Below are 16,508 nucleotides of genomic sequence, written 5' to 3' on the forward strand. Positions count from 1 at the left end.
CCTAATATGCTGTTTATTTAGCACATAAGTATGGTGGAAGGAAAATACATCTACTTGCGGCTCTTACAGCACGTTCGTGCACTTCCTGTTCGCTATATAAAAAGTTTTATTCAAACGGACAACCTGCTCTCAGCAATAGCCACAAGTCGCCAGCAGGCGGTAGAGTTGTCTTGAAAAGCTGTTTAAATAGATATTCAGGAGATACAAACAGGATTATCTACACTATAGCCTCCTCTTCGTCTTCTACGACTTCTTAGTGCCACGTGCACGCAGCGTTGCCCACGTCGGTGACGTCACTCCTTCATGCGACTAACCTCAAGTAGCAAAAGAGGTCGTCATGACGATGGGAAGCTTGACGTTACCGCGGAGACCAACAACACCGACGCCGCTGCATTAGCAGGCTAGCGTTAGCATGGAGAGCCGAGTGGTTCCGAGCGGCAAAGTGTACCAGCAGCTCTTTGATGATCAGGTGATGTTGGTGTCGTCATTATGCTAGCGTTGCTATCTTGCTAGCTGAAATAAAAGTTTTGTTTGTTTGAAGGTTCGACTGACAAAGAGTTTGTTAGCCGCGCGCAAACACACAGCAATGATGTGCGTGTCTGCCATGAACACACCGTGCAGCGCCACCAGCAGGTACGCACACGCACACACACACCACAACACAAACACCCACAGTTGTTGGTTGTTGTCCAGCACTTGGCAGCAACCAGACGACGAGGATGATGGTGATGGCGATGAAGATGTTGATGATGTCACGAGACTTCCTGACACTGTGGGTGGGTACCGCCGAGCGATGACGTCACTCGCGGCCCAGCCACACTTTGGACCAATTGGGCTTGGTGTTTTCTGCAGACGGCAGTCACGTGACGTGTGACATCCTGCAGCGTGTCCACCAGCACAAGAAGAAACAACACCAGGAAGCCGTGCGCCACATGGACGCACAGCTCACACAGCTGGCTCAGGTAACATGCACACGCACGCACACGGGCACCTTAACACCTAGTGCGTGTGCGTGCAGGCGTGCGTGATGCAGGTGAGGACGCACAGCCTCCAGCTGTTGTCCACTCTGCAGCGCATCAACGTCTGTGTGGACGCGGTGCAAGACAACATGCAACACGTGGAGCAACACAGCCTGCAGGTACACACCACGCGTGCACGCACACACGCGTGCACGCGTGTCATGTGTGTGTGTGCACGTGCAGGAGGTGCTGTGCATGTGGAGCGAGGTGGAGAAGCAGATGAAGCAGAAGAAGAGGAGCGTGGTGGACTTTCAGGTCCAAGTCAGCGAGTGTGAAAGACAACGAGTCATCAAGGTGACGTCGCTCGGGTTGCTCTTGTTGCCATGGTGATTACACTTACATCTGTGCATGTATAGATGAGACCTGTGATCAGGAAGTACTGCCACACGCTGGGGAAGATCAACTTCCTGCCATGTGCTGACATGCACAGACAAATCCACAGCGAGGCCACGGTAACACGCCTCACCTGTCACCTGTCACACCACCCCTCCTCCTCCTCCTCATCCTCCTCCTGTCAGATGCTCAATCAGACCCTGCTGGCCAACCGGCGCAGTGCGGCACACGTCCTGCTGCTGCTGCAGGAGTCCACCCTCCAGCAGGAGGCGCTCCTCCATCTGCAGTGGGAGGAGTCTTTAAGCCGCTGGAGGCGGAGCCGAGCCGACCAGGTGGTGCAGGAGTTCAGGTGGGTGGGGAAGCGACTCGCCCGGCGAGAGCGGGTACCGACCGTGCGGCGTGTTGCAGGTCGGCGCTGACAAGCGGCGATGTCTGGCGGCTGCTGGCGGATCAGCTGACCTCCCAGGAAGTGTCTCAAAGCGTGCGCCGCCTGTCCCAACAGCGCAGCGACATCATCGCAGAGATCAGGTACGACATGTCCGACCGCGCCCGTCACTGCGTGTAACGTGACGCCCCCTGTGGCGTGTCTGTTGCAGCTCCTTGGTCCCACCCTCCTTCTCCACAGCCCTAGTCTCTGATTGGTTCGAGCAGCTGACGGCTGTCAATCAACACATCGGTAACGAACTTTGACCTGGTGTGACGTGAGTGACAGGTGGTTGACGAGCACTGGTCTTCTGGTGTTCAGACTGTCTTCACTCGGACTTCCTGCATCAGTTGCGCTGTTGTTACGAGCTCACATGGCAGGAGCGCCTGGCTCAGGTGCAAGGCTCCAAGGTAAGCACGCCGTCGGCGTCCTCACGTCACCGTGGTAACCAACTGCACGTCCGGCTTCCTGCAGGAGGCGCTCTCGGCGCTGGAACTGCCCGAGGAGGAAGTGAGTGAAATGGTTAAGTCGGAGCTCCTGTCGCTGGTCGGACAGTACCAGAGGCAAGATGAAGGGCAGCTGGCCACTATCGAGGTCAGTCTCCACATGCACGCGTCGCAAACTTGCCGCCACATGATGAAGACATGCGTGTTGTGTCTGCAGACGTGCGCAGACGGGCTGTGGGCGGCGGCGGCCAGGCTCAGCAGGCGCGCCTTCCTGGTGATGCGCGCGCTGGCATTGCTGTGGGAGGAGCACAGCGGCAACTTGACGAGCCTGGAGGAGGAAGTTCAACGCCGCCTGGAGGAGCTGAGATCTGCTCAGGAAAAACACGTCCAGGTGAGCGCACAGGCCGCAGGGCCATCGGAGGTGGGCGAGGTTAGTGAGCGGGTGTCCTCCATGATGCTTTAGAGGAAGAAGGTGTTTCTGGACGAGATGCTGGCCGGACTCCGCCAGGAGAGCAGCGAAGCGGCCCTGAAGACGTCAATGGAGCAAACTGTCCACTACCTGCGCAACCTCAGGGTCAGGTGTGCCAACGCCAAAGCAAGCTCTGAGGCTTTTACTGCGAAGGTGTGGAGGTGTGACTTCCTGTGTGCGTGTGCAGCTGTGGCGAGTGCGTCTCTGATCAGTGCCGCGTGTTGGACCGCCTCCCGCACGACTTTGTGGACGAGCTGGACAACTACAGCAAACACCTGAGCACCTTCTACCACCTCAACGACACCTTCACGCTGGTAATCAAGGCAACCGCACACATACACACACATACTCATGTGTGTCCTGAGATGCTACTCTTGTCCTCTAGAACCCACAAGACCTTCAGAAACTCCCGCCAGTTGATGACATCATCACCGGTGCCACTGAGGGTCTGTCTGTGTCACGTTGGTGCACACGCACGTGCACGTGCACCACTTGTTTGGTCTGAAATGCTGTTTGTGTTTGTCTGGGGGGGCGGGACAACAGAGACGAGTCCAGTCAGCTGTCCGAATGTTGCTGAGCCTGAGAAGCCTTGTGATTGGCTGGCTGAGGTGAGCTCCGCTTCTTATTGGCTGATAAAGACATAAATGACTTTTCAAAGTGTGTTCAGGCGCAGTCCTCCCTGCTCGACCTCTACGACATCAGCAGCAAGCTGGCGTTCACCTCATCAAGGGGCGTGGCCTACTCTGCCCCCGCCTTCAGGTGCCCCGCCAGCGACCTGCCCGGCAACATGAGCAAGCAACAGGAAACCCACCTGAGCGCGTTTCCTGTGGAGATGCTAACACACTCGCTCAGCAGGTTAGCGTTTAGCTAACAGTGCTAAAAGTCGCTCGCTCTTCAACATGTTCGCGTGTGCACGTGCAGGGCGCGCACGTTGTTCTTTGAGCACCTGGAGCAGCGTTACCATGACGTCCTGACCTCGGTGGTCGCCACGGTGATGGAGAGGAAGGAGGCGGTGCAGGCGTATCACGACCTTCAAATGCAGCAGCTTGACCCCCAACATGTCAGGGTGTGCATCTACATGCCCCGCCTCGGTAACACACGCACACACACACGCACACACATGCAACCATGCTCCATCTAACGTGTGTGTGTTGGCGTGCACGTAGCTGAGCTGCAGCAACACAAGCAGCGTGTGGACACTCACTGCCAGGAAGTGTCAGACGTGCTGACTTCCTGCAGGGCGACGCTACACCAGCTGCAGGCGTCCGTCAGCAAGAAGAACCAGCAGCTCACCGCCACGCTGTCCAAGATGGACGACAACGTCCTCAAAACGGACGGCAGCAGACGGTAAGAACCACCACAAACTCAACTAAAGGTCCCGCATGCGTGTCTCACATCCCGTGTGTGTGTGTGTGTGTGTGTCAGTCTGGAGGCTCTCAGCTCCACCCTGCAGAACTGTCTGGATGACCACATCAAAGACACCCAGCGCTCCCACGCTGGCTTCAGACACATGCTTCAGCTCCAAATGGAGGAACTCCGATGCAAGACCGCCTCCCTCCTCCACTCCTTCAGGTAACGCCCTCATTGCGGCATCTCAGTGACATCATAGTGACAGCGTGGTCACGTGTTGGTCAGGTTGTTCAGCGAAGGAGGTGACTTCACCCGTCACGAAGTGAAAATATTCCAGCGGCGTCTGAGAGAAGAAAGTAAACGTATCAGCACGGCGGAGGAGAACATCTACACGGACCTTCAAAACCTGGAGTCCAAGGGTTTACAGCAGGTGTGAGCTTCTGCCTCTCAACAGCACAGCACAATCTTACCACAAGTCTGTTAGCATGTTAGCCCCACAGCAACGAAGAATGTTTACTGTTAGCATGTTGCCACACAGCTAAAAAGTATATTTACTGGCTAGCACGTTAGCCTCGCAGCTAATAAAAGTGTTTACTGTTGGCATTTTAGCCCCACAGCTAAGAAGAGTGTTTACTGTTAGCGTGTTAGCATGCTTTGTTGGCGGTTCAGGTGAAGGCAGGGTCGGGGCGTTTTGAGGAGAAGCTATGGCTCTTGCAGGCTGAGGTGAAGTTCATGGAGAAGATCCAGAGGATTCTCAGCAGCACTCAAGTGGAGGTCAGAGCTGAGGTAGGAACTTTTCAACTCACCTGACCCTCTTTGACCTCGGAGTGAGTCATGTGACTTTGCAGGGGGCAAGCAGCAACCACCAGGAGGCGACCATCAGTGCTCGTCTGGAAGAGCTGAGGAAGGCTCTGGCAGGAGAGCAGGTACAGCTGCTAGCATCTTCATCATTGTCAACTACTGTGAGTGTGTGTGTGTGTGAACATGCAGGTGTGTGCAGAGCAGGTGTGTGTGTTGCTGTCATTCATCAGCGACGCCCTCAGGAGGCGGAGTCACTACCTGGACGAGATCATTCCTGCGCCCGCCACGTCCAAATCCAGGAAGCAGGTATGGTCGGCCCCGCCCCCTGCTTTGCTGCAGCCCTGCAGGTCGGGAGGGAACATTCTGGAAGACCCCATAGTGGGCGTGGTCAAGTCTCTGAACAGGTGTGTACAGGAAAGACGTGACTGACGGCTGCAGCACTCTTTGACGTCTCCAATGTGTCCCTCAGGTTCTGTGGGGGTCACGACCCTGCCGCTGCCGCCGGCCCTGTAACCTTCAAAGGTGAGTCATGACCCTGAACACAGAAGGTCAAAGGTGACAGTGATGGCTTGTGTGTGTGCAGGTCGAAGCCCCGCCCATCGCCAGCCATCATCACGACGGAGCGAGTCTGCTGCTGCGACAAGGTACACACACACACACACACACACACACACACACGTGCACACACGTGCATATTGACAGTGTGTGTGTGTGCACATGTGCAGGTCCCTCAGGACTGACAAAAGGTTCCAGATCTTTGGTTCCAAACCAGAAGCAGACCAGAATCCAGAGTGAGTCCAGACTGAAACTGGATCAGATGTGACGTCATCCTGCCTGCTCACCTGCTGCTGCGTGTGCATGTGTGCGTGCGTGCGTGCAGCTGCTACATCGCCATCGTGAACGCCGTGCTGAGGAGGACTCACCACACCCTGCTGCTGGTTGCCAAGGTAACGGGGGCTCAGGTGTACTTGTGTGACGGGGGCCACGCTGACCCAGCACGGTGTCGTACGCCAGGACTTCTACCAGAGTCAACGCTGCGGGGGCTTCCACCTCCTTCCTGGGGCACTGGACCAGTGGGTGGACGGCATACAGCAAAGGCTGCTGGGATATCAGCAGCACGCCAAGACGCTCCTGAGCGCCAGCAGAGAAGGTACCGCCACTTCCTGTCACATGGGATCACGTCCTGTGTACCGTGTGTGTGTGTGTGTGTGTGTGTGCGTGCGTGCGTGCCAGCGCTGGAGCAGCAGCAGCGCGTGTTGGCCGACACCATGCACGCACTCCCTGACAAGCTGATCCGTAACCACGAACAACGCATGGGGGCGGAGCTGAGGGAGGAGGCGGACCTGGTGAGACAGAAGTTTGAGAAGACGCTAGCGGCGAGCGAGAAGGAGAAGGTAAGCTTGCAGTCATGTGACTGATGAGGTCACGGCCGTGGCGACTGAGGTGCCGGCGTCGGCGTCAGAGGGCCAACGTGGCTCGTCTGCGCCTGTCGCTCTCCCACAGCGAGCTGGACAAGCTGAGCCGCAGCGAGGACGACCGACAGCAGCGTCTCCACGACGACATCCGCTCTTCACATCAGCAGCTGCAGGTATCCACGCGACCCTTTTACCATGGTGACCGGCTGGCGGCTGACCTGCGTGTGTGTGCAGGAGTGTGCCAGATGCAAAGGGGAGGAGTTTGTGACATCACTGGCATCCCTGACAGAGAAACTCCTCCTTCAAATGGACCAGCTGCCACTCGCAGGTAGCATCATGTGATCGCTGGTACCTTGTTGTGGTTGACGTGGTAACAGTGTCACTGTGTGAGCAGAAGTCACCTGGGAGGACAGACCCGTAACCATGGAGACGGGACAGCAACCCTGCAGGTAACAACTCACTTCTCACCTGGTGGCCTCTTCCCACAGTGCGTTCGTGTGTGCGTGACAGGATGTGGTCAGGTATTCCCCACCTGTCAGCTGACTCGACAACAACCGCATCCATCACCACGAGCAGGTGCACCGTGGGACACGTGGCGGTCATAGAACACAGAGACGCTGCTGTCAAGGTACACGCACGTGCACGCACCCACACACCATCATACACAGGTTCCATCGTGTGTGTGCGTGTGTGTGTGCGTGCGTGCGTGCGTGTCAGCGTTTTGAGCAGGTGTTCGCAGCAGAGCTGTCACATTTCGAGGCAGACAAGCGGAGACGACTGAACGAGCTGCAAAGCTGGAAGACGCACTGGAGGCAGCAGACGCACACGCTCACGTACACGCGCACGCACAGCGCGTGATTGGCTGCAAAGCTGGAAGACGCACTGGAGGCAGCAGACGCACACGCTCACGTACACGCACACGCACAGCGCGTGATTGGCTGTGGGGGCGGCCAATCAAGACACGGTCCCATCAGATTCCGCAGCACCTTTTATTTCACCTGGCTTCACAACTCGCCCGACGTCACGTCGGATACGCTGTCGATGGAGCGCAGCAGCTGGGAGACCAGACGCAGAGACTCCGCCCCCTCCAGCAGCTGACTGAATAAAGACACGACAAAACATCAGTCATGTGACTCCCAATCACTGGTGCTTGTTCCGTTTAATGACAGAAATGTCATAAATACACACCACTGACCGGATGGAGGAGTGGGCGTGGCTTGCTGTCTTGTCCAGGTAGTCAGACGCCACGTGGGCGTTGCGTCTCATCGCTGCGATGACCTCCGACTCACCTGACTTGAGGCTGGCATTTTCTGAGCGCAGACATTCAATCTCAGCCTGACACACACACACATACACACACACACACACACACACACGTGAGAATGACCACTTTGATGTGTGTGTGTGTGTGTGTGTGTGTGTGACCTGCAGCAGCTGTAGCTCCGCCCTCATCCTGCACGCGCTGCCCTCTGCTCTCAGCGCCCGTTTCTGCCAAGAAGAAGGTGAGGGTTATTCCTCTCACGTCCACCAGAGGCCGCCATGTTGCCAGGGTGGGGGTTACCATGACAACAAGTCAACCTGGAGTACAACATGAGCAGTAACTTAAGCCCACGTGATCAAAGACGCACCGTCATCAGCTCTAGGTTCTGCTCCACAGAGTGGACCATGTTCTCCATGTCTCGGACCTCCTGCTGCTCCTGACAGCGCCGCTGCTGTAGCTCTGCCTCCAGTGCCTCCACCCTGCACAAACATTCTGGGTGATGGGAGGAGCTGCGGCCTGATTGGCTGCGTCATACCTTTGCTTGTCAGCTTCTGATGTTCTCTGAAGGTCCATGATGGTTCTCCTCAGTGAGCGGTTCTCTTGCTGCAGCTGTGCACATGTGGAAGGTTACCTTTAGGGGCAGGGCTGGGGATGAGGTGGAGGGGCCTGTCACCTGTTGTATGCGCCCCCTGCTGGAGGTGTTTGGTTGTAACCTGGACACTTCATCATCACCCTCGTAGGTGGCTCCGCCTCCTCGCTTGGAGAAGAAGCTGATGTTGATAAGCCAATCAATGGGTGCCATAACACATCATCGCAACACACAGTACTCGTGCCACTCACGTGGCTGACTGGCCTTCCTCTTCATCCTCAGCACAGAGGGAGGAGCTATCTTCAACTGACTGAAAGCTCCACCCACCCTCTCTTTTCTCCACCTGATTGGACAGCGAGCGTAAAGCCACGCATGATGTCGCTTCCTGTAGCAAACTCACCTTCCATTCCGGCTGCTGCTGGTCCAGGCCAAGGTCCTGCTCCGGGTTTAGGACAAGGTCCGGGTCCGGGTCGTGTTTCTTCGAGCGCAGGAACTCTCTGAAAGAGAACGGGTTCAGCTCCTCTTCATCTGAGGAGGAATCAGTCCATCAGAAACCAGAACACACGTACACGCATTCAGTCATGAGCCCGAACAACCTTCCGTGATGATTAACGTTTTCGCGCGGCTCCCGTGGTTGGACATGGTGACATCACGGACGAGTGGCCGAGCGATCAAACCCGGAAACAAAACAGCACCAGACGCCACACGTGACAGAACTTATACCGTCCTATTGGTCCGCACGGTCACGCGACAAAGAAGTCACACAAGGCCTTCACTTCCTGTAACCTCGCGCTCAAACTCGGATCACGTGGACGTCTGCTGGCCGTGGTTCGGCTCGTCGGTCTTTCATACAGACCCGGAAGAGGAGACACGCCGCTCTGGTCCAACGGTAAACAAAAAAAGCATTGATTATGTCCTCGCTCGGCTCGGTTCGATTCTACCCTTTGGCGTTAAATTGTCCAGCTTGGCTCCTTTTGACCGGGCGTCAAACGAGACATCAAGCTTGCCGCTTGGTTCTGGTCGTGATGGATACACAGTGGGCGGAGCCAAGACCCCATTGGTTCTGGTCTCAGGTGGTGGAAAGACTCGGCTGCCTAAAGCGGCGCAAACGTGGTGGCTACAGGATGTGCTCGCCGATGTTTCCCGAGTGTTGCCGAGCGGACCGGAAACTGTACCGTTGGATTGCCCCCCCCCCCGCCATTAAAGCCACGCCCCGTTTTTGGGCTGAACGACAAATGTCATTCATTTTAATTAATTGGTGATTGTGAGAATGTAAACTTTTTTTTTTACACAATCTGTTATATGAATGCACTATTACTAACATGTTAGCACTATTACTAACATATGGCAATATGCTAACACTATTACTAACATGTTAGCACTATTATTAACATATGGCAACATGCTAACAGTATCACTAACATGTTAGCACTATTACTAACATATGGCAACATGCTAACACTATGACTAACATGTTAGCACGATTACTAACATATGGCAACATGCTAACAGTATGACTAACATATGCTAGCACTATTACTAACATATGGCAACATGCTAACACTATTACTAACATGTTAGCACTTTTGCTAACATATGGCAACATGCTAACACTATGGTTAACATGTTAGCACTATTACTAACATATGGCAACATGCTAACATTATGACTAACATATACTAGCACTATTACTAACATGGCAACATGCTAACACTATTACTAACATGTTAGCACTATTACTAACATATGGCAACATGCTAACACTATTACTAACATGTTAGCACTATTACTAACATGGCAACATGCTAACACTATTACTAACATGTTAGCACTATTACTAACATATGGCAACATGCTAACACTATTACTAACATACTGTGTTAGCATTATTACTAACATATGGTGGGCCGCACGGTGGTCTAGTGGTTAGCATGTTGGCCAACACAGTAACAGCCTGGAGATAGGAAGACCTGGGTTCCAATCTCCGTTGGGCATTTCTGTGTGGAGTTTGCATGTTCTCCCCATGTGTGTGGGGGTTTTCTCCGGGTACTCCGGTTTCCTCCCACATTCCAAAAACATGCATGGTAGCTTCATTGGAGACTCTAAATTGTCCATAGGTATGAATGTGAGTGTTTGTCTATATGTGCCCTGCCATTGGCTGGACACCAGTCCAGGGTGTACCCCGCCTGTCGCCCGAAGGCAGCTGAGCTAGGCTCCAGCATACTGCTGAAAAAGTGTCATTTGGAAGGATAGCACCTTTAACAGTTGAGAATAGTATACACAGTATCTATGCTAATACACTACTAATATTATGTTGGCATAAAGGGATTGATTTGTCGAATGTTACATTTGCAGAGGCCAATGTCTGAAGACATCCTAAATGAGGGGGGTGAGCCCCAGTCCCCGTCCCAGGCCCCGTCCACATTGTCTCCATCCCAGGCCCCGTCGAAGTCCCAGCCTGGTTCCAGTTCATCCAGTGGGCCGTCTTCAGGCAGCCAGTCCTCAGGGACACTAAGTAGCGTGGACACACTTCCTGTCACGTTGCCGTCCGTCCCCGAGGAGCCCGAATGCCAACCTTGGGGTCGCCTGCTGCCCATGGATGCCGGATTTCGCGCTCACGGCAAGTTGGCATACTTACATTTTGGTGGTGGCTAATGCTAGCTTGCACTGACAGGTGTTTGGTTGCAGACTGTATCGAGGATGAGTACTTGTTTGGACGTGACTCCAAATGTCACTACGTGCTGGATGACCCCCAGCAAAGAGGATCCTTACGATACCGAATCTACAGCAAGAAGCACTTCAGGATCTACAGGGTACCTCTTCCTCTTCCTCGTCTCACTCATTTCTTCTTTGCATGCGTGTGTGCACGTGCAAGTGTGTGTGTGTATAAATGTGCGTGCGTGTGTGCTCGTGCAAGTCAGGAGGGCAGCGAGGCGTTCATCCACGACCTGAGCAACAACGGCACGTTTGTTGACGGGATCAAAATCGGGCGCAACAAGAAGCTTCCTCTGGTCAACAACGCGGTGTTGGCGTTGTCGGAGCAACGTAACAAAGGTAAAAGTGGCCACCGCCGCTGAGTCATGTGATCATGTGACACGCTCTCCCTGTGCGGCCGCAGTCTTCGTCTTCATCGACCTGATGTCGGACGAGGACGGCGCACTACCTGGCCCGCTGCGGGACAAATACCTGCTGACTCGGCGGATTGGCACGTGAGTGACAGCCGCGTGACGTCTCTTCCTGTGGCGGCCGCTGACGGCGTGCGTTTCAGGGGCGTGTGCGGTGAGGTGCGGCTGGCCTTCGAGAGGTCCACCTGCAAGAAGTTTGCAGTCAAGATCATCAACAAGAAGAACTTCCAGTCTGAAGGGGTACGTCTTCTCTAATTGGCTCCGCCTCCTCCTCGCCTCACCTTTGTTCAATCGCAGACGGCCACGCGAAACGCTCAGACCGAGATCGAAATCCTTCAACGGATCGACCACGTGAGCTTCTCCTTATCGCCAGCATCACGTGTCAGCACGCACTGACTCTGCCCCTTCCTCTTCCCAGCCCTGCCTCATCAAGACGCAAGACTTCTACCAGACGGACGACAGCTTCTTCATCGTCTTGGAGCTGTCAGTGTGTGTGTGTGTGTGTGTGTGTGTGTGTGTGTGTGTGTGTGCGTGCGTGCGTGCGTGCGTGCGTGCATGTGTGCGCGCTTCCTCAACCTTGTGTCATGTGGCAGGATGGAGGGGGGGGAGCTCTTCCAGCGGGTCAAAGTTGGGCAGCTGAGTGAGTCGGTGGCCAAGCTGTACTTCTACCAGATGCTGCAGGCTGTGCAGGTGACACGCTGTCGTCATGGCAACCACCACCTGTGCCCTCAGCTTACCTGCGTGCACGTGTGTGTAGTACCTGCACAGGAACGGGATCATCCACCGGGACCTGAAGCCAGAGAACATCCTGCTATCTTCTCACGAGGACCGGTGTCTCATCAAGGTGACGCCCCATCACCACGGCAACCGCCCGCACCACGCTTGCTTGTAAAGCCGCGTGATCTTCCCGCTCGGCAGGTGACCGACTTCAACCAGTCCAGGATCCTGGAGGAGGCGGTCCTGATGAGGACGCTATGCGGGACACCGTCCTACCTGGCGCCTGAAGTGTTCACGCACGCCGCCACCACGGGATACAGCTTGGCCGTGGACGCCTGGAGCCTCGGCGTGCTGCTCTTCGTCTGGTAGGCTTAAGACACGCCCACTTTGAACCCCCACACTTGCTTGAGGATTCGGTGTGTGTGTGTGTGTGTGTGTGTTGGACAGTCTGGGGGGGTACCCCCCCTTCCACGAGAACTTCGGCCAGCTGTCCGTCACAGACCAGATTATCAGGGGGGAGTTCACCATGGTGCCATCCAAGTGGACTCATGTGTCCGACCAAGGTGACCTTCCTCTTCATCAGGCTGCATGTGAAGGTCAAATTTGGAACCGTGTGTGTGTGTGTGTGTGTGTGTGTGTGTGCGTGCGTGCGTGCGTGCGTGCGTGCGCGTGCGTGCCAGCCAAGGACGTGGTGAGGAAGCTGCTGGTGGTGGACCCCACCAAGAGGATGAGCATCCAGGAAGCTCTGCAGCACGCCTGGCTACAGGTACCCATCATCATCCTCATCAAGATGAAGAGCCCCAGTCATTGTGTGCGTGTGCACGTGTGCGTGTAGGACCCTGACATGCTGAAGGAGGCGCAGGCGCTGATGCATCCTGCTGCTGCTGCCGTTGCCACGGTAACCACACATTTCACCGGCACGCTAACTTCCTTAGCATGCTAACACTGTAACCGATACAGGAGGCGGAGCCGGGCTCCTCGAGGAAACGGAGGCGGGAAGACGACGAGTGCGAGCACCCAGCCAAGCACGCTCCACCCGCCGTCCTGCCGTGATGTGACATCACCAACTTTTTCTCTAATAAAGACTTTTATTTTTTCACTCTTGTTTTATGAGCTTCTTGTTGTCGTGGCAACAGCTTACAGGTGGCGCTGTCAATCACATTAGCATGGGCTGGGTCACAGCTTGGCCTTGCGGCAGTCTCTGATGGCATACAGGACGGCGTGGGAGTCGTGGAAGGGGTCGCCCAGCGCCGACTGGACCCGTGTCCTCCAACGCTGCAGCTGGGGACGTCCCCGCAGGACGTGTCTGCTGCCACCTAGAGGCTGCACACACACTCTCATTCAGCCCAGGAAGGGTCGGGACTTAGCAAAGCGTCAATCTGACCTGCATGAGCTCGCAGGTCGGCCAGCGTGATGTCGTCGCCGCACAAAAAAGCCTGCTTCCGCAGAAACATGGGCTCGTCCAGCTGAGACACTGCACGAGCCAAACCAGCCTCGTCCACCGCCGAACCCGACCGGGTCGGGAACAGAACCTGAGAGACGCACAAGGGAGGACCTTCAGAAACCACGTCTTTTGTCCTGAGGCGTGTCAGCGTTCCGGTGGGAGGACCTCCAGTAAGAAGACTTTGGCGGCGTGAGGTCGCGTGTTGGTGTGATGCCACGCCGTGTACTCGTCCACTCGCGCTCGTCTCTCTGGTTGTTGTGGATACCAGTGCTCCGCCACCGCGTACTTCCTGCACAAGTACTTCAGTATGGCATCACTGCAACACACACACACACACACACCTTATTTACTGCCACTGTGTGTGTTTGTGTGAGCGTGCGTGTGCATGTGCACCTCTCAGTGAGCACAAAGCCGTCGTCCTTCAAGACGGGAACTTTCTGCATGGGGTTCAACTTGGTGAAGTGTGCACTCTGCTGTTCTCCTGCACAACAACACAACACGTGCACTACACTACACAACGTGTGTACTAGTGTGTTGGGGTCAAGGTTCACGTGAACGCCAAACTACAAAGTCCACGACGTCATGTTGATACAACCATGTGACGTGTATGATAATAGCAACATGTAAATGAGGATAGAAATATGTATAATAAAAACATGCTACCTCACCTGAGCGCCACAGTGTGGACTTGGTGTGGGATTTTGGCGGCATTGAGGAGGATGTGGACGGCCCAGCAAGGTTGAGAAAGGAGGTCCAAATAAACGTTCACCAGTCGATCGGTCGCCATCGAGGTTGTATTTGAAGTTTGGGTTCCAAAAGATCTTCTACTTCGTCTTCTTGTTTTTTTTCAGTTTCCAGTTCTTCTTCTATGGCGTCTGAGCAGCTGCAGTTGGTGTGTGCCCCCTGAAGGCCGCCGCCTACACTGCGCGGAAGCCATGTTTATTTTCTTTAGTTTGTTCACGGCAATTGAATGGCGTTCAATGTTGTGGCTGATAACATGTGGTTACATATGTGTGTGTGTGTGTGTGTATCCAATTGTCTTTTAGGAATGGAAATGAAATAATATTTGGAAAGAAGGCGGGTGTTGCAACAAATTAAATCCAGGGTGAAAGGTGGAACTCACAAACATGAACAACATACAGCAGTTGTCCATAATTTACTGACAAGGTGGTGTCTGGGGAAAAAAGGAACCTTTACCGTCATGTTGTGTTTCTACCCGAACATCCAAGCAGACGCGCAGTTGCAGGCTGCTAGCAGTAAACATGCTTACGTTTCACATCGACTCTTAAAAAGCGTTAGAAGCTAGGCAGGCGGGATCGTGACGTCACATCCGGGTAATGGCTTTGTTTTTTTCTCGAACACAGTTCTGCAGGATTAGCTCACTTTTAAAAATATTACTACTTGCGTCGGTCAGCAGTTAGCTTAGCTGTTAGCATGAGACGAGTAGTTGCGTTACCATGGTAACCGACCCTGCAGGCGGCCCATCAAGTCATGGTCTCTTCAGAGCAAGAAGCACTAGATGGTGCAGATTAGGTTAGCCAAGGTGCTGCTGTGGTGCACTCAGACTCTGACCTGCTTCTCCTCCAACAGGTTCTACTCAGCACTCGAGTCGCAGCAGGGATGCTCTCCTCCAGGATGATGACGTGTGAGCTGTCGGAGGATGCAACATGGCCGACTCAGGTCATGCCGCAGTAAAGGCCGCCGCACCAGCCGGTGCCGGTCCTGGTCCCGCCATTCGGCCCCCCCTGTCAGAGAAGGCCCTGTCTGAAGCGTTCTGCCGGGTACGGTACCGGGACACGTCTCTGCTGGTGTGGCAGCAGCAGGCGGCGGCGCCTCCGTCCTCGTACCTGAGCCGCAGCCAGTCTGCCTGGTACAGCAGCTACGGGAACCAGGCGGTTCTGGTCCGAGACAAGAGCAGCCTGGAGGACGTGGGCCAGTCCAGGATCTGCAACGTCATGTAGACCGGAACCGGGACCCACAATAGGCCGGATGGCACGGCTTGCCGAACCGCTGCAGGTGGAATTTCAGAATAAAAGCTGATTGTGTGTCGAATGAAAGAAGAAAGTTTGTCATGTTTTCACTGAGGTCAGGGGTCAATGACGGTCCAGGCAGCGTGTCACTTAATGTGTTTATTTATGAAAAGAAAGAAGTCAGAAAATAAGGATCCCATATCAGTAATGACACCAAATGAGTCGCTTGTGGTTTGTCCTCCCCCCATCCAGCGGCGTTGGTGCTAAGCTACTATACACAACTATACAGTGCTCAAACATACGCAACAAACAACGTACGGCCGGAGTGCATGCAAATACATCAAATCACTTTTTTCCTTTTTCTTAGTAAAATACAAAAATCAACTATCAGCGTCATCAACTAAAAACAGGAAGGTTACCGTGGCAACGCCGTCTGTCAATCACACGTTTCTTTTTTCCACAACAAGCCTGCTCAAATCAAAACGTCCACTAGATCACAAAGCCCGCCCACACAGGAAGCGGAGGCGTGGCTTGCTGCTCACAAGAGGCGCGCGTAAGGTCGAGTCCAGTTTCAAGGCAGCTGATGATGTCATTGCCAGGTGGAGGGGCGGAATTAGGGGCAGGGACGACGTAACAGATGTTTAAAAAAAGAATATACGCTTATGAAAAAGTAGAAATTAAAAACATTAAAAGTCAATGATTTTCACTTGGTTGCCTTGACGACTCAGATGGGGGCTGAATGGGGTGCTGGAGGCAGGGCAGCAAACAGGAAGTGATTCATCCAGACAGAAAATGTAGTGTTTTGGTTGAATGGGTTGGGGCTCGGTAGACCTCAGAAGGTTTTCATTGGCCAATCGCATCTGACCGTCTTGGGCCAACACTCTGACGTCCGAGTGTCCCTGAATGCACCACTGTACAGGAAGAAGATGGAACGCTTGCAAACCATCTGAGATCACACGCTTCCGGAATGTGGTCGGGGGTCAGGGGGTCATGGGGTCATGGTGGGGCATCCGAAAAGAAAGAATCCAGTGAGGAGGTCAGTCAAGGTCAAGGACTTCCCACCCTCCTGGTCTTTCTCCAGGAGCAGCAAAGCAAAAACAAGACTAGGTGCTAAAAAGCAGCGGAGCATACAGTATGTACATACA

General features: G+C 54.3%; 4 protein-coding genes across 11 annotated transcripts; 2 read left to right on the forward strand and 2 right to left on the reverse strand.

The window, feature by feature from the left end:
- Positions 1–30: 30 nt before the first annotated feature.
- Positions 31–13,048, forward strand: LOC129179394 (coiled-coil domain-containing protein 180-like). The gene is made up of 47 exons (XM_054772594.1): positions 31–72; positions 401–469; positions 542–776; positions 853–962; positions 1,019–1,138; positions 1,203–1,313; positions 1,376–1,471; positions 1,538–1,701; positions 1,761–1,880; positions 1,949–2,028; positions 2,098–2,186; positions 2,251–2,370; positions 2,440–2,613; positions 2,686–2,801; positions 2,879–3,005; positions 3,077–3,137; positions 3,235–3,299; positions 3,350–3,546; positions 3,613–3,782; positions 3,858–4,038; positions 4,117–4,263; positions 4,327–4,471; positions 4,711–4,827; positions 4,890–4,967; positions 5,032–5,246; positions 5,312–5,364; positions 5,426–5,486; positions 5,568–5,633; positions 5,723–5,789; positions 5,857–5,992; positions 6,076–6,236; positions 6,305–6,430; positions 6,492–6,585; positions 6,652–6,706; positions 6,768–6,885; positions 10,463–10,727; positions 10,796–11,161; positions 11,226–11,316; positions 11,376–11,472; positions 11,530–11,583; positions 11,651–11,715; positions 11,826–11,922; positions 11,990–12,076; positions 12,151–12,314; positions 12,397–12,715; positions 12,785–12,847; positions 12,910–13,048. The coding sequence occupies exons 1-47, from the start codon at positions 31–33 to the stop codon at positions 13,000–13,002; spliced, it is 5,847 nt and encodes a 1,948-aa protein (XP_054628569.1). The 3' UTR covers positions 13,003–13,048.
- entr1 (endosome associated trafficking regulator 1) lies at positions 3,883–9,247 on the reverse strand. Of its 5 annotated transcripts, none has more exons than XM_054773787.1 (8): positions 8,704–9,247; positions 8,508–8,635; positions 8,359–8,450; positions 8,192–8,288; positions 8,054–8,127; positions 7,886–7,997; positions 7,446–7,745; positions 3,883–7,355 (listed from the first exon to the last, which is right to left on the reverse strand). In XM_054773787.1, the coding sequence occupies exons 1-8, from the start codon at positions 8,747–8,749 to the stop codon at positions 7,212–7,214; spliced, it is 993 nt and encodes a 330-aa protein (XP_054629762.1). In that variant the 5' UTR covers positions 8,750–9,247; the 3' UTR covers positions 3,883–7,211. The 5 variants fall into 5 exon arrangements, with proteins under 5 accessions (XP_054629762.1, XP_054629765.1, XP_054629764.1 ...); XM_054773790.1 differs by having other exon boundaries at positions 7,453–7,592; positions 7,683–7,745; positions 8,359–8,635; XM_054773789.1 differs by having other exon boundaries at positions 7,446–7,592; positions 7,683–7,745; positions 8,359–8,635.
- LOC129179934 (glutathione S-transferase theta-1-like) lies at positions 12,895–16,464 on the reverse strand. Of its 2 annotated transcripts, none has more exons than XM_054773801.1 (5): positions 14,966–16,464; positions 14,062–14,310; positions 13,559–13,709; positions 13,334–13,481; positions 12,895–13,272 (listed from the first exon to the last, which is right to left on the reverse strand). In XM_054773801.1, the coding sequence occupies exons 2-5, from the start codon at positions 14,178–14,180 to the stop codon at positions 13,106–13,108; spliced, it is 585 nt and encodes a 194-aa protein (XP_054629776.1). In that variant the 5' UTR covers positions 14,181–14,310; positions 14,966–16,464; the 3' UTR covers positions 12,895–13,105. The 2 variants fall into 2 exon arrangements, with proteins under 2 accessions (XP_054629776.1, XP_054629775.1); XM_054773800.1 differs by adding an exon at positions 13,787–13,874 and having other exon boundaries at positions 14,062–16,464.
- LOC129179936 (putative uncharacterized protein BRD3OS) lies at positions 14,399–15,561 on the forward strand. 3 transcript variants are annotated; one of them, XM_054773805.1, is made up of 2 exons: positions 14,399–14,915; positions 14,984–15,561. In XM_054773805.1, exon 2 carries the CDS (start codon positions 15,061–15,063, stop codon positions 15,352–15,354), a length of 294 nt encoding a protein of 97 aa, XP_054629780.1. In that variant the 5' UTR covers positions 14,399–14,915; positions 14,984–15,060; the 3' UTR covers positions 15,355–15,561. The 3 variants fall into 3 exon arrangements, with proteins under 3 accessions (XP_054629780.1, XP_054629779.1, XP_054629778.1); XM_054773804.1 differs by having other exon boundaries at positions 14,399–14,926; positions 14,984–15,560; XM_054773803.1 differs by having other exon boundaries at positions 14,399–14,727; positions 14,984–15,499.
- Positions 16,465–16,508: the final 44 nt, after the last annotated feature.

Source organism: Dunckerocampus dactyliophorus, chromosome 4 (genome assembly GCF_027744805.1).
Source record: "Dunckerocampus dactyliophorus isolate RoL2022-P2 chromosome 4, RoL_Ddac_1.1, whole genome shotgun sequence".
Taxonomy (NCBI): Eukaryota; Metazoa; Chordata; class Actinopteri; order Syngnathiformes; family Syngnathidae; genus Dunckerocampus; species Dunckerocampus dactyliophorus.

Bases quoted from the DNA above. Each gene is read 5' to 3' on its own strand.
- LOC129179394 (XM_054772594.1), top strand. From the start codon at position 31: ATGGTGGAAGGAAAATACATCTACTTGCGGCTCTTACAGCAC. The intron at 1,881-1,948 runs GTACGACATGTC...TGTCTGTTGCAG, and splicing joins GACATCATCGCAGAGATCAG to CTCCTTGGTCCCACCCTCCT. The intron at 5,790-5,856 runs GTAACGGGGGCT...GTCGTACGCCAG, and splicing joins CCCTGCTGCTGGTTGCCAAG to GACTTCTACCAGAGTCAACG.
- entr1 (XM_054773786.1), bottom strand. From the start codon at position 8,749: ATGTCCAACCACGGGAGCCGCGCGAAAACGTTAATCATCACGGAAG. The intron at 8,289-8,358 runs GTGAGTGGCACG...TATCAACATCAG, and splicing joins GAGGAAGGCCAGTCAGCCAC to CTTCTTCTCCAAGCGAGGAG. The intron at 7,356-7,445 runs GTGTGTATTTAT...GTCTTTATTCAG, and splicing joins ACTCCTCCATCCGGTCAGTG to TCAGCTGCTGGAGGGGGCGG.
- LOC129179934 (XM_054773800.1), bottom strand. From the start codon at position 14,104: ATGCCGCCAAAATCCCACACCAAGTCCACACTGTGGCGCTCAG. The intron at 13,482-13,558 runs GTCCTCCCACCG...TGCGTCTCTCAG, and splicing joins CCAAAGTCTTCTTACTGGAG to GTTCTGTTCCCGACCCGGTC. The intron at 13,273-13,333 runs GTCAGATTGACG...GTGTGTGTGCAG, and splicing joins CGACCTGCGAGCTCATGCAG to CCTCTAGGTGGCAGCAGACA.
- LOC129179936 (XM_054773805.1), top strand. From the start codon at position 15,061: ATGGCCGACTCAGGTCATGCCGCAGTAAAGGCCGCCGCACCAGCCGGT.